The sequence below is a fragment of the Physella acuta genome, unplaced genomic scaffold (assembly GCF_028476545.2).
Source record: "Physella acuta isolate Inbredline_101_S28 unplaced genomic scaffold, ASM2847654v3 ptg000592l, whole genome shotgun sequence".
Lineage (NCBI taxonomy): Eukaryota > Metazoa > Mollusca > Gastropoda > Physidae > Physella > Physella acuta.
Window position 1 is genome coordinate 1,136,201 of NW_026732111.1, and position 21,151 is coordinate 1,157,351.

The 21,151-nt window shown below is 32.1% G+C and overlaps 4 protein-coding genes across 4 annotated transcripts in view; 2 read left to right on the plus strand and 2 right to left on the minus strand.

The window, feature by feature from the left end:
* The window catches only part of LOC131947433 (structural maintenance of chromosomes protein 2), a 151,125-nt gene extending 146,931 nt beyond the window's left edge, over window positions 1-4,194 (plus strand). The window contains exons 5-9 of the mRNA XM_059308646.1: window positions 1,043-1,168; window positions 1,370-1,854; window positions 2,042-2,146; window positions 2,369-2,423; window positions 3,806-4,194. Coding sequence (XP_059164629.1) covers window positions 1,043-1,168; window positions 1,370-1,854; window positions 2,042-2,146; window positions 2,369-2,423; window positions 3,806-4,194 — 1,160 coding nt within the window. The remainder of the gene's footprint in view (window positions 1-1,042; window positions 1,169-1,369; window positions 1,855-2,041; window positions 2,147-2,368; window positions 2,424-3,805) is intronic.
* A 7,829-nt stretch (window positions 4,195-12,023) lies between these two features.
* The window catches only part of LOC131947346 (microtubule-associated tumor suppressor 1 homolog), a 96,710-nt gene continuing 87,582 nt past the window's right edge, over window positions 12,024-21,151 (minus strand). The window contains exon 9 of the mRNA XM_059308541.1: window positions 12,024-12,675. Coding sequence (XP_059164524.1) covers window positions 12,284-12,675 — 392 coding nt within the window. The 3' untranslated portion in view covers window positions 12,024-12,283. The remainder of the gene's footprint in view (window positions 12,676-21,151) is intronic.
* LOC131947367 (chemotaxis regulatory protein ChePep) lies at window positions 14,139-15,277 on the minus strand. The gene is made up of 3 exons (XM_059308571.1): window positions 14,670-15,277; window positions 14,353-14,457; window positions 14,139-14,161 (listed from the first exon to the last, which is right to left on the minus strand). Exons 1-2 carry the CDS (start codon window positions 15,170-15,172, stop codon window positions 14,421-14,423), a joined length of 540 nt encoding a protein of 179 aa, XP_059164554.1. The 5' UTR covers window positions 15,173-15,277; the 3' UTR covers window positions 14,139-14,161; window positions 14,353-14,420.
* LOC131947362 (uncharacterized) overlaps window positions 20,471-21,151 on the plus strand; it is an 80,919-nt gene continuing 80,238 nt past the window's right edge. The window contains exon 1 of the mRNA XM_059308565.1: window positions 20,471-20,798. Coding sequence (XP_059164548.1) covers window positions 20,526-20,798 — 273 coding nt within the window. The 5' untranslated portion in view covers window positions 20,471-20,525. The remainder of the gene's footprint in view (window positions 20,799-21,151) is intronic.

Consider the following 21,151-nt stretch of genomic DNA (forward strand, 5'->3'; position numbering starts at 1 on the left):
TAACATATGTTTTAAATTTAGTGTTTTTAACATTTAGATGCCTTCAAGAATTCAGGTCAAGCTTGTTACAGAGCGCAAGAAATATTTGGAAGAACAGATACAAGTTCTGGAACCTGTTTTGGGAAATATGAAAAATGTAAGTCAGTACAAACTAAAAAGTCTTCGTAATACTTAAAATCTAAAAATCATTTTATTCACGATAAAGTAAGTTTAACGTTTTTCGAAGTGCATGTGTGAAAAACACAGAACAACAACACGTGTTTAGGAATATAGCAATACAACACGTGACCACTCTAAAATATTGTTGTTGTTTGCTATAACCAGGTTGTTGCAAAAAGTAAGGCGTGGCTAGAAGAAAAAACTGACCAATCATCTGTCAGCTACATCGAGCTATCACAAGAACTGGACACAGCAGCCACGGCCTTGTTGGATGTGACGTCACATATTTTAAGTCAGTACTTTAATAGTTTTTATAATTTAAAATCTCAAAACCTACTGTCAAGTGTCATGTGTGTTCAGTAATAAAGTGTTTCTACTGAGAAAAATGCAACGAAATTCTTTTACAGTTTAGTTTACAGGCATTACAAATACTAAGTTAAAGAGATATAATTTTACTGTCTAACAAACCACTTTCCTTTTTTCTAAGAAATCGACGTCATATTAGTGAATATTGTAAATCATTATATGAACACAAAAAAAGATTTTTACAATCACATCGTGTAACCTTATTCGCCCAAAAACAACGTTGAAGAGCCTTAAATGTCTATAGAACATTAAGGTTTTTTAAAATTACTTTTTATAATAAAATCGATAATTATTCTTGTAAAAGTTAAATTCAAAACAATATATAGATTTCGGTTATTTTGGAATTATTTGTGTTTGTATACGTTTAGATCATATTCAAAGTTGTTTTTGATCAGAGTATTACATGGTTTGCGTTATATTTTAACTAGGTAAAATCGCGACATTTATTGTGTGTATTATAAAATCCCTGTTTACTTCAACTGCAATTAAAATAAAATTCTAAACCCCAATCCACCAGATGAAGACAACATGGATGTCAACAAACCAACGCCATCTTTACCACAGCCTGACACACAGACAACAGCAACATTTCTAACAGTAGAATCAACAAAACAACTCAAGACTCAAGTCCAACTTACAGCTGGTATGTCGTAGTTTTGTTTGGTATAACTAGTTAAGTAGCTGCATTGTAAGCCGTATACAATGCGAAAGCTTGTACGGTTTGATACTGTTTAATTAAAAAAAAAAGAAAATTAATTTCGTTGTGTTTTCTTTTTTAAAGATCCTATTTTTCAACATTTAATTCCTTTAAAATCATAAATTGTATATGTGCGACTATTCTCAGTTGAAGAACATTCTGACCTAGAGCGTAGACTCGCCTATATTGAAACAACACTATCTTCACTAAAGGATACACAACACAAGTCTACAAATGACATATCAGAAATAAAACAATGGAGAGACAACTTTGTAACAGAACAGAGTGACGTGGAGGTAAACATTAAACAACTGACTAAAAAACAAAAGCAGAATTTTAAAAACCTCAGAAAACAAATGAGTGAACAAGATAACAAAGTAAAGGAGCTGAACAAAGAAATTGAAAGTTTAAAAGAAAAAGAATCCAGGCCAAACAAAACACAAGAGAAACTGCCTCTAGATATGAAAGAATATGAAAACAAAGTGCGCGAAATAAACAAAGAGATGCAAGATATAAGAGACAGTATGAAAGAAGGAATTAAAAGCCATTCTGATTTGATTGTTTCTTTACAAGATGAAAATAATAAAATCTTGGACAAAACATCAACCCAATTTGAAAAGTTACAATCAAAGGTAAATTTTAAAATTGCTGTATTTTTTGTACACAGTTCTATTCTTACTTGCAATTCAATTTACTTCAAATTGTTAAAAGGGGCAGTTGACTAATTTAGCCTATAATCATACATTTTATATAAATGCTAATTGTATATGAGTTTTAATATACAATAAAAATAGTTAAATATATAAATCTTCAATTTAGCACAATGTAATGTATAAACTCCTACAACAAAGATTGATGCCCATTGACAAACTGATTCAAATCTTTAACAAGAACTTTGAAACTAGGGAAGAAAAATTAAATAAGGTATGTTTGTATAAAAAATTATTTGCAACATTGATAAATCCTAAATTACTCCAGTAATGTCCAGAATTTTTTGGGAATTCACTAATAAATAATTTATTAATTAAATAAGAATATACAATAAATCATTTCTTTTCTTAAAAGTTACCATTATCTATTAAAGATAGTGAGTCAGTAGATATGTGATTGTTTCATTTATTCCCTTTACACTTTATTTTAATTTAGCTGGGTGAACTTGAAACTAATATTTCAAAGTTGTCTAACGATTTTCATCTCATAGGTAAGTTTGCTTTGTAAAAAAAGGTTTTTAAAATTTATTTATATAACAATAGTGATTTTATGACAATTCTATCTATTGATTTTCTCGTTTAAATGTAGGAATAGTAAAAGCTATCAAATAATTCTCAATGATAACCAATCGGTAAAATGTTTTATACGTTTGTTTACCGCCCACTCTCACGCTCTCTATAAATCTCTTACTCTCTGCATTTTTAATCAATTTAAACTTGAAATGTTGATAATTAAATAAATGTCTAACCAAATTGAAAGGGAACAAAATACTATTTAATATCTGCAAGCAGGCATTATGAATTAATTAGTATTTGCTTTATTATAGAAAATGTAGGGCCTACATCTTTTGCTATCTACAAAACAAGACGAGAATATAATTTTCGCTTATCTGAGGTTTTTAAAATGATTCTCATTTTGTGTATTATGTAATAGCTTCAACACATTATCTAAACAAATTAAATAAAGATCAAGTATAATTGACTACTTTTAGTTTTTAAATTCGCCGCCTAGACCGCGCCTCATTCTATTGTGAAATGATCACCACACCAGTTAAAATACCACACCAGTTAAACGAAACAAAATAAGTCAACCAAACGCGCCTCTTTTCAATGTTGTGAGACGCCGCGCCGACTACACCGTGTCATAAGTGCTATATAACCACCGCAACACGTCGGCTAAACAAGGTTTTCAAAACTTACACCAAGAGAGTATAAAACACCGCCGCCAACATAGCATTACATTATTAAAGATTAAGTTTTTTTTTTACAGCAATTTCTCAATTTTCAAACATTACATGTAAAATTTTACACATTTAAAAACATATAAACCAATTTGTTTTTTATACCCAGAATTGTGTTATCAAAATGTCAAACTTTTTATTGATTAAGAATGTCTATTTGATATTAACAAATGCCCATTCGGATGTTTGTCGCATTCGGGCAATCGACCTTGGGGCAAACGGCATTCGGGCATGTGTATTTCGGGATTTTGTCGTACTCCCGGTTTTAGCATAACGTATATAACATTTGTTGTACGTTTTGTGACGATTTAATTGACCTACTAAACTGGTAAGTTTAATACGTGGGAAACGATAAACTAACACCACACAAACTAAGGACCGTACTAGTGGTCTAGTGTTTCAATTTACGGTCTTTGACAAAGTTATGTAAACATTATGGATTCTTATATACGGTTTATTTTAAAAAAAATAATTGTTTGATTTGGGTTTGTCAATTTTACTTACTTTATAAACTGCATACAAAACACATATAATGAGATGATAACATAAACTAATGAAACGACAATTTACAAATATTATGGATCAAGTAGTCAGAACATTCGAAAATTAAACATATGTTTTCTAATCAACAGAGTCATGTGTAGGTCACAGATATGCTTGTCATGTGAAGCTTGATAGCACACCTATCAGTGTTGGATTAATTATTTCAAGATTCTGGGATGTACATGAATATAACGGTCCACATTTTAATCGAACAACAGGAAAATTTGTATCACCACATGATGGTTTATATCTTGTCTGTGTCAGTCTAAGTGAAAGGGAAGGTAAACAGATTGGAGTTAGCGTGATGGCTGGAAGCAGGTGCTGTACGCCAATAGAAGTGAAATGTGCAAGAACTAGCGCTGCTGGGTCAGTGGTTGTTGACATGAAAAAAGGTCAAGAAATTTACCTTGAAGTGTTTCAAGCAGATCAAGGCGCATCTTTATCCTGCTATAGTAGTTTTACTATCGTTAGTTTATAGGAGTACAACACAAAACATGGTGGATGGTAAATTCTCAAAACAATAAAACATGTAACCAACACGTTATGCACACGCTAGGACCTTTGACCACAGGTGCTTTGACCATAGGGGGTTTGACCATATGGGGTTTGACCACAGCGGAGCTTTGACCATAGGGGCTTTGACCATAGGGGGTTTGACCACAGCGGACCTTTGACCATAGCGGTGCTTTGACCATAGGTGGGTTTGACCATAGGGGGTTTGACCACATGTGTTTTCTCAGCAGAGGGTCTTTGATCACAGGTGGTCTATCAACTGGTGTTTGATCACAAGTGCTGTGTCCGGCTTTGATCGTAGGTGTTTTGTCCACATAGGGTCTTTGATCTCAGGTGGTTTGTCCAATGCTGTCCATATATGGTAAGGATTTATTTTAAAAGTTGCTAAATTATATTTTTAATTTCGACATGATGTAATAATATGTTAAATCATCATGTATAAATACAAGTCATCTAAATTACTCTGTCAAAACCATGGAGAATCTTGGAGAGTATAGCATGTCGAAAAAAGGTAAATGAACTTTGTTGTATCGTGGCCACGAGTTTTGGCTACACAGAGAACTCCAGGACGGGTCACGCGTTTGGCGGTGTACGAAGAATCGTACTTGTAAGTGCAAAGCTTCAATAGTTGCACAAGATCTTGTGATTATAGGAGAGCTGATTTCTCAACATTCGCACGAAGGAAACATTAGCTATGTTTTGGCAAAACGAGCTGTTAAAGAAATGAAAAGAAGACTGGAGGATACTCTTGCTACTCCAGCTGCACGAAAAAGTACAACGTGCTGTCCAGACATATGGTCAAACAGATGTACTGACATATTTGCGTGCTATAGCACATCTGTCATTTAGTTAACCATTTTATATATTACATCTTTGACTATATTGTTGGCAAGTTTTGTATCATTTTTTATCCTTTATATATGCTATGTATTTTCAAGTACATCTACATTATTATTTTGTGAAACTTGTTATATGTCGCATTATTTGTGTTTCATTTATATTTAAAATAAATCTATGAGGCCTAGCAAAAGCCTTTATGTGGAGACTAAAATATAGTTCTTGGTTTTTTTTAAAATACATCTTAATTTCTATTAACGTACTCTCAGGAAACATGTATAAACTCGTGTTAATTGTATCACACCTATGATCAAAGCCGGACACAGCGCTTCTGATCAAACACAAGTTGATAGACCACCTGTGATCAAAGACCCTCTGCTGAGAAAACACATGTGGTCAAACCCCCTATGGTCAAACCCCCTATGGTCAAAGCACCGCTATGGTCAAAGGCCCGCTGTGGTCAAACCCCCTATGGTCAAAGCCCCTATGGTCAAAGCTCCGCTGTGGTCAAACCACCTATGGTCAAACCCCCTATGGTCAAAGCACCTGTGGTCAAAGGTCCGCGCACCAACAACTTATTACATGTACATAAACATTTAATGGTTTGTATGTTGTTTTTTTTAGTCATTATTACACAGTTCCAACTAATTCAATGTGATCACCAATTAATATGTTGAACGTGACCACAATAAACATATCTTTCTTCTTCTTCGTTCTTAATTTTTAGTGTTGGGAGGAATCGCGCCTTATCTGCCAGAGGGTTTGAACTCGAGACTATTTTCGAATGTATCAACCATGAGCTTTTCCGACTCGACCATGCTTCCATCACAATTAAGGATTACGTGTCAATGGGTTATGCGCCATTGAGGCCATTGACTCCGATTTCAGCCTGCTTTTCTTTTTGGATTTGCTTCCATAGCTTCCTATATATATATATCTATATCTATATCTATATCTATATCTATATCTATATCTATATCTATATCTATATCTATATCTATATCTATATCTATATCTATATCTATATCTATATCTATATCTATATCTATATCTATATCTATATCTATATCTATATCTATATCTATATCTATATCTATATCTATATCTATATCTATATCTATATCTATATCTATATCTATATCTATATCTATATCTATATCTATATCTATATCTATATCTATATCTATATCTATATCTATATCTATATCTATATCTATATCTATATCTATATCTATATCTATATCTATATCTATATCTATATCTATATCTATATCTATATCTATATCTATATCTATATCTATATCTATATCTATATCTATATCTATATCTATATCTATATCTATATCTATATCTATATCTATATCTATATCTATATCTATATCTATATCTATATCTATATCTATATCTATATCTATATCTATATCTATATCTATATCTATATCTATATCTATATATATATATATATATATATATATATATATATAGATATATAGATATATATATAAAATGCATTTTGGACATGCTACCCTGTTACTAAGAGACATATAGCTAAGCTGTGTTGATCCTAACACAACCGTTAATCAACAAATATCTTGACTCTTTCCATTTATTAATCTAAATTATACATACAGCACCGCCTATGTTTCACAAGCATAATAAAAGCAAGAAACATTAGGCAGGCAGAAAGTTACTTCATGTGTAATATAAACATCAGATTAAAGAAATAATAAGCCTTTTAAAAAAGTTAAAACAACTTAAAATATAAAGACATACAGTAAATAAGGAGATGCATTGTGTGTGGAGAGGGGGGTCTTGGTTTAATTAGGGATTTTTAAAAAAAATACTTAGTTTATTTAGTTGGGTTAAGGTTTAGTGAAGAACGTAATTTTTACGTAACTTAAACAAGGCTACTCGAGTTTTATTTCTTTTTTAAAATGAGAAATAAACCACTATAGCTTACGTGTTTTCGCACATCAAACAACTCTCAAGACCGTTAAATAGATGATTCGCTTTAAAATGTATGTCTTTTCGCCACAGTTTTAAAAAATAAAACAAGATCTTATTCTATATTCCAATATAGTCTATCCATAAATAGCCGTTGCTACTAGTCTGTTTTCGTCTTCTGTTCTTTGTCTAGTCGTGTTATTTAAGTTAAGTGTGATTGCTTTATTTGTTGTGGCTGTTTGATTGCTGGTTTTTCATATGTTCGTAAGAGTTTGGTTTGCTTTCTGTACTTGTATACTATCTTAATACAAAACAAGTATACAGCTATCTAATTACTATCAGTGAAGTAGCATGGACCTGTCTACCTTAGTGTTGGCTACCCATGGGTCTAGTTGATGTAGAGGGGCAGCGGGTGGGGTCGTCCCCTGCCGACAGCAGGGAAGCACAAAAAGCGGTAAAAGTCAATTTTAATAAGCTGAAGTTTTGAATTATAAACGGTCAAAGTTAAGAAATTAAACGGATACATGTCTTTATTCAACTGCTTTCTGCATTGCTTGGGTAAATGTGAAGTACACTCTTAAGAACCAGAGACCTGGAAAGATCGTTTACCATCAAGATGGGAGAGGAGGGGGTGCAATTCTGTCGACTAAAATCGGAATGATTTATCCTGGACTGGTAGATGACCGTTATAACATTTAGAAAAGAAACCAAGCCTATTGTGTAGCGATAAAATAAGAAAAAAGTGGCAGGGGATGATTTTATCGGAATGGTAAGTAGATAAATCATAATACATCTAGAATAATAACCAATTGTATTAACTCGTAATATACGATTTCACTTGCCAGTTTTGTTAGAAAATCACGTAACTAGTTCATTGTAGTTAAAAGCTACTTTTCTCTCAATTGCTTGGGAACATGGAATTAACTTGAAATAAATATCATGGATTCGTACGTCGCTACCTAAACAGTATAATAGCATACTCAGTGCCTTAGTTGTTGCTACCCAATGTTTCTGCTTTTGGTAGAAGGCCTATGTGCTTTTTCGGTACGTTCTCCTGCTCTAATACTCGAATAATAGTGCTATTGATACCCAATGACAGTGCTGTAGCTACAATGTTGTGGGTACTCAATGCTAAAGCAGTGGGTACTGAGTGCTGAAGTCATGTGTACTGAGTACTTGGTGTCACTTTTTTGGGTACTCAGCGCTGGCGCTATTGGTAATCGATAACATTGTTAAAAGTACTCAGATGTGGGTGCTCAGTATCACTGCTGTGAATTAGGGTTAGGGATTTACCCTGGACTGGTAGATGACTTATAACATTTAGAAAAGAAACCAAGCGTATTGTGTAACGATAAAAAAAGTGGTAGGGATGCGTCGCTTTTTGCCAAGATAAATGGGGATGATTTATATCGGAACGGTGTGTAGATAAATCATTATTATCTTTGAATAAAATATCCAATTGTATTACCGCGTAATATACGATTTCACTTGCCAGTTTTGTTAGAAAAGCTACTGTTCTCTCAATTTCATCTTTTAAGTTTACCCATCTTGCCTGGAAACATGGAATTAACTTGAAATAAATATCATGGATTCGTACGTCGGTACCTAAACAGTAAAATAACATACTAAGTGCCTTAGTTGTTGCTACCCACTGTTTCTGCTTTTGGTAGAAGGCCTATGTGCTTTTTTGGTACGTTCTACTGCTCTGATACTAGAATAATAGTGCTATTGAAACCCAATGACAGTGCTGTAGCTACAATGTTGTGGTTACTCAATACTGAATCAATGGGTACTGAGTGCTGAAGTCATGTGTACTGAGTACTTTGTGTCACTGTTGTGGGTACTCAGTGCTGGCGCTGTTGGTAATCGATAACATTGTTATAAGTACTCAGCTGTGGGTGTTCAGTATCACTGCTGTGGGTTAGCGTTAGGGATTTACCCTGGACTGGTAAGTAGATGACTCTTATAACATTTAGAAAAGACACCAAGCGTATTGTGTAACGATAAAAAAAGTGGTAGGGGTGCGTCGCTTTTTTTTTGCCAAGATAAATGGGGTTGATTTATATCGGAGTGGTAAGTAAATAAATCCTTATAAATCTTTGAATAAAATCCAATTGGATTGCCGCGTATTATATGATTTGACTAGCCAGTGGGTACTTAGTGCTAAATCTGTAGGTGCTCAGAGTCACTAAAGTGGGTACTCAGTGCTGAAGCTGTGGGTACTTAATAACTATGTTATCAGTACTGGATGCCTGTATAATGCCACTGATGTGGCACTGGAGTGGGTATATTTGTCAGCATATTTTAACGCTACTGTATTGATTTCGAGGTGTACGTCTATTGTAAGTGTTATTATTGTCATGGTTACTGTGAAGACCTATCTTTGGTGTTATCGAGGATAGTTGTCCACCACCTCACTTCCTGTTGTTGTATTTAGTTTTTTATATTCTTCTCATATTTTACAATCCTATTTCAAAGCTATTTTTTTTTATATTGTACCCAGCAGCATGATCACTGTTTTTCAGCATCGTTCTGTCCATATACCGAAGTCCATGAAACAGGTGAACTCTACCTCACCCGCCTCATGTCCCGTAACGTTCGAAAGTGTACATTATATATAAAGGAGAAGCCTATATTAACAACCTTCCTTATTTAGAGCTTGAAGCAACGACAGCTAGGCGAAGCATCACTTTCCTGTGCACTTGCTTGGTACCCAAGTACAATTGTATGTCTTGTTGCTGTATGTCTTGTTGTTACGCAAAAACGTAACATAAAGATAGCTTCTTTAATTATTCTAATATGTGAAATAAACTGTTAATACACATAAAATAGTGAATAATAAAACTATTAGCACTTTTGTAGCTTAACTTAACTATTCATTTAGTAATAATAATCATTATAAGTGGGCTAAATTCATGAACACAATTTTTGTTCATGTGCTTGAGTCAACGGAGTGTGACGTCATAAAAAAGTTAGAAAACTATAAGTATAAAACTATTTATGCTAAAGCTGACAATATTTTTGCTTGCGGATCAACTGTAGTTCCGTTGAAGAAAGGTCAAGAACTATATTTTAAAGATCAACAATCAGGACCAGGGTCTTTTCTGCAAAAAGGAAGCGGTTTCACTATTTTAAGAAATTAGCTGAAAGGAATATAGTGTATTTCTAAACCAAAAATTTAAAATCAAAATATTATCTCAGTTGAATATTATCATAAGTGTTAATTCTCGCTATGAGCTTATAATTAAGAACATAAGACATAAGAACTTTACTTCATCTGCCAAATGGATCGCTAGGTGTGAAGAGGATTATTTACTTTATACACTGAAGATATCATGACTATTTTATAACCCTACCTAGCATTACTTTTACTTTATATAACATTCATATTTGTAATATTATTACGTCCTAAATAAGAAAACAAATTAAAATAGATGCAGTAAAACTGATTTGACAATGATAAATTTTACTCTAAACTTAATACATATGATTGTATTTTGCAAATTTAACATTTGTATTTTATTCGAAATATATTTTTTATTATTCATGGTAAGCCTATAAAAATTTGGTTCTAAATATTTATATTGTTTAACACCCATTGTTGTCTCATGTGTTGTAGAAAAACCTACTAAAAGTGGTATCGCTTTTGGCAAATTATTTTTTAAACAAACCTATCTTCACTATAAGACAGATGATAAGCAAACAGATCAAAAACCAGTTCCTAATATAATGTCTATTTCATCACTCTTAAATATGTGCCAAGCACTACACTAACTAGCACAAAATTCAAGAAGGTGGGTGGATTTCGTGGTTATGAAAACTTGAGGTGATTAGTTAAGAGAACACTTTTCATTTTCATATCAATGGCTCGTCTTTTACACAGGCGTCTACTGAGATTTTATAAGATCCGAGGTTTATATTTCAGCCATCTTATTTACTTGTTATTTACACTACGCAGACTTTGTGTAATACATAAAATATGTATCACTGACATACAACCAATTTAGTTTATGAACACTCTATCAGCAGTCATTTTCTGTTTGATTTGATCATATTTGAAGTCTAGCAGATATAAGTGATCAAACCAGTCAATGATTGCATGATAAAACGATTTGATGTTACATGTGTTAATATTAAACTAAGATAAATGAAATTATATTCAACCAAAGTACAGGTAAGTACAAAGTACACATAAAACAAACATCACTAAATCTTAGCTGCAATTTGTGTTCATGACTTCACACATTGTTGCTTAAGTAGAGTCCCAATTTTTACTGTATTGGATCTAGAGTGAATAAATCAAGTGCTAAACAGCTTAGAACCTAGGATTATTCAGTCAAATATAAGTTTACATTTAGCAAACCTAAAGTTAGTGATAGATAAACTTTAGCCATCGGACTTATCACAGACTAGATAGTTGAGCTAATGCACTTTAATGATACAATCATACTGATGTACTGTTTTTAATTATTTAAAAATAATTTTAAGAAAAAAAATTAAAATAATTTCCAACGCACTATTTCCTTCCGATGTAGGGTGATATACGAATATACCTTAAACGTTCAGCGGAGATCACTCTTGCTTAAATTTTTTAATAGTATTAGTATGTCTTAAAATAATATTTTACAGCGAATGTATACGTTTGATCACAACAAATTTTAATATATTACTTTCCTACTAACCCATATCCTGCTAGCGTTCCAGAGCTTGTAAAACAACTACTGAAATTAATTAAAAACAAGTCTATTTAGGAAAAAAACAATGTTTCTTTGCATTAATTGGACAATTTTTACTTTCTCGTATAGGTATATAAACTATCAAGTTGTTTGATTACAGTTTTGACAATTATATTCATGTATATCTTTAAATCTTGACATAATTAAACCATGGCGGAAAGTTGATTAGACATAATGTTTTACGATGTATATCTTCTTTTAACAATGGCATGCGATGCACATGACTACTTTAAAATGTCTTAACATTAAATTATGTATGAACACTCAAAAACAAACACTGTGTATGTTTAATTGTATGTATTTTAAAAAGAAAACGAAAAAGAAGTCAAACTATTTGGTTAAAAAAATTAAGAGTAGATTATAATTCAGTGTGTTCACATATTTCTCTATAATAGTACTGCCACAAACAGTGAAACCTACCTATTGAAACGATATGCACATGCACACAATATAGGCACATGGGATAATCAAAAACAATCGAAAATGATTTGGTGTGAAATCAACGATAAACTACTTATTTCATACGCATTTTTAAATTTACAATCTAATTATAGTGAAGCTACTTCCTCCTTGTAGCTTAGCTCCATCGTCAGCTTTTTCCACTTTAAAAAAAAGTTCATGGCCTTTCATCATGTCAACAATAGTTGATCCAGCGGCAGATGTGTTGGCTGAGTTAACAAAAATCCACTTATACACTGAGTCATCCTTGCACACACCAATTTGAATCAGTTTATCCTCACATTCCTGCAGCGTTACAATAACAAGATAGGAACCATCATCTGGTGCTACAAGTTTTCCTGCGGTTCTATTAAATTGACTGCCGTTAGGTTCCCACACGCTATAAAATGTTGAAAGAATTGACCCAGTAGTTACAGGTGTGTTGTTAGCCAGGTGAATTTGACAGATGTAAGGCTGACATACACGGGTCTCTGTTGGAAAGTATTTGTTAGAGTTTAATCATGAACTTTTGCGCAAGAGTCTCTGTGTCTTTCCATAACTATGTGTATGTTTACTGATTAACATACCGATAGACTTAAAATCTTTCAACAGATTTGCAAGCTCACTTTCTCGATTTTCAATCTAAAATGTGTGTAAAATTTACAAGTAATTGTATTAGAAATGGTGTTCGTACGCAAAATTCACTCATGTAAACATGAATGTCTCACATTCTTAAAATATTTAACACCTTATTTTTATTTAAATAGCTAGTTAAATACTAAATACTAGTTCATATTATTTTAACAAAGTTAAAAGAATGTAAACTAGTATTTAGTTTTTAACAATGTTATAATAATCAATAGCTAAATCAAGAAAGCAATATATCAATCATAACTGATAAAAAGGATACCTTTGTAGTTAAAGCTACTAAAAGGTCCTTAGTATTGGCCATATTTTTCTTCCCTTCATCTTGTAGAGTTAAAGTAACAGCAGAGTGGCTTTTGATGTCTTGTCCTGTTTTTTTAGCATCCGTTATCAACGACATTAAATAAAATGATACTCTCATATTTATTACTGCTGAACTATGTGTCCTAATTTTGTTGTGTTTAATTGTATAAATTCAGTTTCAGCTATCGTTTGTTAAAACATGAAGGGGTGGGGGAGTTGTGGCATATATGCTAAAGAATAAATGGGAGAGTATGATTCAATACTTTTTTTTTGTTTTTCTTATATTAGCAGCAACAGGACAGATGCACTTGAAAGATTTCATAGTATGTGAAACATGCGTTTTTAATGTGTGTTTGTTTTGTCTTTATTTGACTTGCGAGCAACAGTGACTGTTTTTCTGTTCTGCTTTTTCTATTTGTGTAAGAGTGTGTTTGAGTGTGTGTTTCTGTGTGTGTTTCTGTATGTATGTCTATGTGCTCCATGAAAATAAGTTCCTGTTTGAAGTATTTCTCTCGTGCGCAACCCACTTACTGTGTTCTATTTTGACAATAGCCCTCATTAAACCCTTATATTATGAGCCCATTTGTTAAACAATTTGTCCTATACACCTATTTCTCTAAATGAGCAGTTTAGCTAGTACGGATTGCAATTATTATTATCAATATATTCCTTACTTATCCATTTATTTAAAAATATTCAGCATTGATAAACTGGCTGGTTGTTGTCCTCTAAAAATAACTTTGACCACTTCAAAATATAACACGTGAAAACACTTGTACACTGGTCGTAATTAACGACATAGGTAATTTTAAAATTGTGAATTACTGCTAAAACGGAATGTAAATTTCTAGTATCTATTTAAAACGGTCATTGTTTTATGTTAGAAAACATTAGGTAAACATACAGTCACGTAAGGTAGATGAAATCCAGGATATTAATAATTCATGTACGGGCAGTAATGATAAAATACTTACCAATTGAATCTACATCACTTAACAATTTTAAAACATCATTTTCCAAAGTTGCAAGCTAAAAACAAAAGATGGCATCAGGTCATTATAAAAATTGTATCATTATTTTTTTTAAATTGACTTTCTACGAATTTTCAAACAAAAACAACATTTGAACTTAAGAAATGTAATTAGGAGAGCATGTTGGTATATAAACGGGTTTAGTAGGCTTTCAAAACGACCAATCCCATTAGGTTCTAACTATGTTACCTTTTGTTTGTTCATCTGTCTATTTGCCAAGTTTTGATTATACAATTGAATTAAATTTTCAACGGGCATCAATCTTTGGTTAAGGATCGTGAAAGTGACGCTATGCTAGAAGTAGAATTATATAATCATGTTGTCTTAACAGTTTTGGCAAATGTAATCGAGACAAATTGCACGTGAGCAGGTTTGTAGTTATTAAAGTGTGTAGCTATGAACTAATACAGCACAAACTAAGAAATCCATTTTAAAAGAGTAAAATATGTGTTCAAAAACTAAAATAGGTACTAAAATAGGTAGGCCTACAAACTATTGACATTAACCTTTCTACTTTGGTTTCCGTATTTTTGTTTTTATTTCCTTCTTCCCTCAAGTGAGAAATATCATCAGAATGACTTTTTACTTGTTTTTGCAATTTCTCTGTTTTAGTTGATTGAATTTCTAATTCTTCATTTATTTTGTTTAATATAATGTCAAATTTGTTCATCTCTGTATTCGTGCTTTCGAGAGCTTGTTTTGCGTTTGATTCCTTTTCTCTGAGTGTCTCGATTTCTTTATTCAACTCATTTATTTTGGTTTTGGTTTCTTTTATTTGTTCTCTAATCTTTTCTTTATTATCTATTTCTTTCTGAGACAATTCTTCAAGTTTTTTCGCCATAGTGTTATGTTCTGATATTAGTGTTTTCCTGCATTGTTTTATTTCATTCAATTGTGTCAGTTCTTCATTCATCTCGTCCGTTATAAGTTTCTGTTCGTTAATTTGCTTTCGGAATAGCTTAGCATTATGTTTTTGTTTTATAGCCAATTGTTCTATGTGTTCCTTCATATTATTTTCTTCTGTTTTATAAGTGTCCCTCCATTGCTTAATTTCGGTCAGGTCAGCTTCAGTTTATTTATTTCTATTTTGCATAGAATTTAGCGTTGTTTCAAGACGTTCTACTATCTGCTCTAATTTGTTACTTACATCACCTGCAACTTGTAAAATTTGTTTATGTTAGCATATTCTTGGAGAATGCTATAGAATCAAAATATTTCAAACTAAAGACAAAAGTACAGTAATTACATTACAGCAACGGTGCATTGATATATATATATATATATATATATATATATATATATATATATATATATATATATATATATATATATATAAAGCAATTTTACCTGCTATAGAATCAAAATATTTTAAACTAAAGACAAAAGTACAGTAATTACATTACAGCAACGGTGCATTGATATATATATATATATATATATATATATATATATATATATATATATATATATATATATATATATATATATATATATATATATATATATATATATATATATATATATATATATATATATATATATATATATATATATATATATATATATATATATATATATATATATATATATATATATATATATATATATATATATATATATATATAAATTTCAAGACAAAAAAAAACTTTAAAAAAGAACTTTTGAAATTTTTTGTTTGCAAGTTGGCGCCCCTAGAAGGGTCCACAGTTTGGAAACCAGTGTTATAAGTCTTAAGTGAAAACTACTTTTATGGTCAAAAACGATAAAAATAAAACGTATTTAAATATATGTTTAATGAATTTAATCAACACAACTTCGACATAATATTCATTTTATTTTCAATAGTTGATAACAATCGAAAAAATAACACTGGTGCGAAACAAACTGTATGAGTGACACAACGAAACACTTTGGGACGCCGTGGCCAAAAAGGCTGCTAACCCGAAAGTCTCGAGTTCGTATTCTGGTTCAAGTAAAGAGAAGATACCTGATCCCACCCAGCTCTGATGGCTACCTAACTCATGTTAGGGAAAGTAAAGGCGGCTGGGCAAAGTGTTGACCGCACACTCCATCTATTTTACTTTACTTCTTTTCAAACATTTAAAACATAGTGTGATGGTTTACAGACACATTGGAGAAACTATAGGATTTACCAAAGCTTAACATCCTTTTACACACATCTCGTATATAAGTTAATATTGCTCTTTCGCTATGTTCAGGCTTCCATGGCCCACTCTGTCTGAATAAGTGAAGTATATATCATCTACATTCGTTTATGTATCGGTTCCATGCAAATTTTCATCCGGGTAAGCATTCGGAAGCAATATGCTCACACACAACTAAAAACACGCAACATTTTAAAATAATTACATATTAATTAAATATAAATTAAATATATATACATTAGACTGCTAACCCGTAAGTCTCGAGTTCGAATCCGGGTTCAAGCCAGTAGACCGTCCCTAAGTCCACCCAACTCTGATGGGTACCTAACTCACGTTAGGGAAAGTAAAGGCTGCTGGGCATAGTGCTGACCACACTATCTCTTCATATGCCGAGGTCACTGAAACAAGTGAACTCTACTTCACTTGCCTCATAGACCGTTAGGTTGGAAAGGGAAACTTTATACATTAAAATTTTAACATTTTTAAACTATGAAACTACAAAGTATAAAAACGATTTGCCTTATATATTTCGCTTTCAAGCTGCATTCTTTGAATTTATAAAAACTAAAGTGTAAAGAAAATATCAAGATAAACTTTTAAAGATATTTAGATATTGAAATGTATTTTAATGGTTAAGTCCCTTGTCCCAGTGATCACACTAAGTGTAAATGATGTTTTAGTGTTTACAAAATATTAACAAAAGAACGACTTAACAACATTCTCTTAAAGATTTCAAACTTCAGGATTATTTTTCAATAACGTCAATAAAAATTATTTAAGTGGGACGGGGCACAAAAATGATAGTTTGCACCGGGCGCCGGGTTGGTCGCTGTGCCTCTAATAACATATGACTGCAGATACAATACTCCCATTGATGTATTTAAACTACTAGACACAAATGCTACTTAAACGACGGTTTTAACTTTCAGCTCAAGCTTGCATTTTTCCGCCTCCACATATGACCTATCGTGCTTCAATTTCGCATTTTACCGCCTCGACATATGACTATTGTTTCTTAATTTCGCATTTGAACTTCACCCACGTTAGTGGCTTTATAAATAATTAAACACGATGTGTATGATATCTACAATTCTTAACTTACCATTAGATAGAATGCTGTTTTGATGATAAAGATTTCTTGTTGTAGCTGATCTACACGTACGAAAATCATCAAAACAACAGAGATAACTCTCATATTGACAACGCGTTTCGGGAAATCCCGCTATTATTGAACGGAGGAAGTTCTGCAACTCTACAAAATTCCAGTCGTTTGATTCCTCACAACAAAAATAGCCCTACTTAGGGTACTGCTAATTTTTAATCTATTTCATCTATTTTTAAAATAACATTCCCTTTTAATCTAACCAAAAAAACTAAAAATAATGAATTTTAAACGAAATCAAAAGCTCTTCTACTTTAATTCTTACTCAGCTATTCCTATTATTTTTTTAAGTATAAAGCTTGATAATAATTCATTTCCATTAAAATATACTTATTAATAGAAAAGTATGTAGGTCGTTTTATAAAAAACGTATTTTATTACAATATATTTAGGCAATTCACAGATAAATATTAAATCTATTGGATAGATAATGAAAGTGAAAAACGGAAATACCCAAGTGTATAATTTCAGCAAGCTGGAAATAACATAATATAAAGCCAAGAAAAACTATCGCATGTTTCTAATAAGTATTACATAATTAACTGTAAAATTAGTTAACAGATTTAAAAAAAATATATAACATTACTTAAAGGAATTTTCATTTAATTGTGGATTGCCAGTTATAGTTTAATAATTTAGGACAAAAACTTAGTCTTAGTAGATTTATAACTCATTTATTAGATTTTATTTTATTGTTATAATTAACTCTTTATTTACTGAATTAATGTCTTGATGAAATAATTTTTCTTTAACAATGAATTATTATATTGCTTTTGGTGCAGTAAAATTATACGTGACTCAAGGGAGGTTATAAATATATAAATGATCATAAAGATTCTCCCTAAATTGAAATTATTTAATAGCTAGGCTTACTTATTGTACCGTCAGTAGTTTAACATCTACATATTGACGGATATTGATAACATGTGCACTGCACTGGACTTACTATTCTAATGAAAACAAATAGGCTACATATTATCAAAATGATCTAAATGAATTTTTTGGGTGGAGGTGAGGCGGGCGAACTAAAATTCCCAGGGGTGGTAGGGGTGGGGCGCCTACTGTTAGAAGTATATATTTTCGATATTTCGTTTGGGGGCGGTAGATTATCTTCGGGGGGGGGGGTAGCCTAGAAGAAATACTGCTTTAGTTTTACTTAGTGATGATGACAGAGTTAATATATTTTTTTAAAATTTAGTGTTATTAACATTTAGATGCCTTCAAGAATTCACGTCAAGTTTGTTACAGAGCGCAAGAAATATTTGGAAGAACAGATACAAGTTCTGGAACCTGTTTTGGGAAGTATGAAAAATGTAAGTCATTACAAACTAAAAAAATCTTCGTATTACTTAAAATGTAAAAATCGTTTTATTCTCGATAAAGTAGGTTTAGCGTTTTTCGAAGTGCATGTGTTAAAAAACACAGAACAACCACACGTCTTTAGGAATAAAGCTCTGCCACACGTGGCAACTTGAAAATATTGTTGTTGTTTGCTTTAACCAGGTTGTTGCAAAAAGTAAGGCGTGGCTAGAAGAAAAAACTGACCAATCATCTGTCAGCTACATCGAGCTATCACAAGAACTGGACACAGCAGCCACGGCCTTGTTGGATGTGACGTCACATATTTTAAGTCAGCACTTTAATAGTTTTTATAATTTAAAATCTCAAAGCCGCCTATGGTCAGTGGCGTAGCGAGGTCGGGTTTCACCCGGTGCGGCACTTAATGGTGTCACCCCCCAGAGGCGTAGCGACCCTTACCGGGGACAAACTTTCGATTTCCCCCCCCCCCCCTCAAACTTTCGATTTGCACCCCCCCCCCCCCTCAAACATTCGATTTGCACCTCCTCCCCCCCTCAAGTTTTCCTCTATATATTTTGCTATTTTTTGCCTTGGTGTCACCCCCCCCTAAATGTTGTCACCCGGTGCGGTCCGCACCCCCGCCCCCACCCCCTCCCCCTAGCTACGCTTCTGTCTATGGTAATGTAGTCTCTGTGTTCAGTAGAGAAGTGTTCCTATTGAGAAAAATGCAACGAAATTACAGACATTACAAATACTATGTTAAAGATATATAATTTTACTGTCGACCGAAAAACAGACGACTTTCCACTTTTATCTAAAATCAAAAGCACATTAGTGAATATTGTAAATCATTATATGAACAAAATTAAATAATTTACAATCACATTGTGTAACATTATTCGCCCAAAGACAATGCTGAAGAGCCTTAAGGGTTTATAGAACGTTAAATTAAAAAAAAATACTTTTGGTAATAAATTCGATAATTAGTCAGGTAAAAGTAAAATTTAAAACAAAATAGTACGTAAAATATATAGAGATTTCGGACATTTTGGAACTATTTGTGTTTTCTTAAATTTGGATCATAATCAAAGTTTTCTTTCATCAGAACATTACATGGTTGGCGTTATAGTTTTAACTAGCTAAACCAGTAAAACTTATTGTGTGTACTACAGTATCCTAGTTCACTTCAACTGCAATTAAAATAAAATTATAAACCCGATTCCACCAGATGAGGACAACATGGATGTCAACAAACCAACGCAATCTTTACTACAGCCTGACACACAGACAACAGCAACATTCCTAACAGTAGAATCACCAAGACAACTCATCAAACAAGTTCAACACTCAGCGGGTATAGTATAGTATGCTTTGGCATTAGACGTTCAATAACACCATCATATACTCGATATAATTTTAAAATATGTACAAGTATTGTATCTTGTAAGAAAATGTACGATTGATACCACTATTGTTTTAAGATTTCGGTATTTTAAATTTCAAACTTATATTTGTGACAATTTTCAGTTGAAGAACATCCTGACCTAGAGCGAAGACTCGCCTATATTGAAACAACATTATCTTCACTACAGGACACACAACACAAGTCTACAGATGACATATCAGAAATAAAACAATGGAGACACAACTATGTAACAGAACAGGGTGACTTGGGGGTAAACATTGAACAACTGACTAAAAAACAAAAGCAGAATTTTAAAAATATTAGAAAACAAATGAGTGAACAAGATAACAAAATAAAGGAGCTGAACCAAGAAATTGAAAGTTTAAAAGAAAAGGAAACCAAGTCAAACAAAACACTAGAAAATCTGTCTATAGATATGAAGGAATATGAGACTAGCGTACACAAAATAAATAAAGAAAAGCAAGATCACGCAGACAAAACAGACAGTATAACTCAAGAAATGAAAAGACATTCTGATAAGATGTCTACCCTACAAGAAGAGCTTTCTAAAAACATGCTGAATACATCAACTCAATTAGAAAAGGTAAAATTTCTAATTGTCTGTGTACACAATTTTACACATACTGGCCACATAACTTATTTCACATTTTATAAGCTGGTTAAATCAAAAGACAACTTATAAACTGTATCAATTGTTATACCTTAAATACAATACTAATTTTTAGACACATGTTTTTGATAATTATAATGCATAGCAAAATAATTAAAATTGTAATGCTTTTATTTAATTTTCTGCTATTTAGCACATTTTAATGAACAAACTCCTACAACAAAGGTTGATGCCTATTGACAAACTGATTCAAATCTTTAACCAGAACTTGGAAACTAGGGAAGATAGAATAACGAAGGTATATGAGAAGTAATTTTATTAAAAAT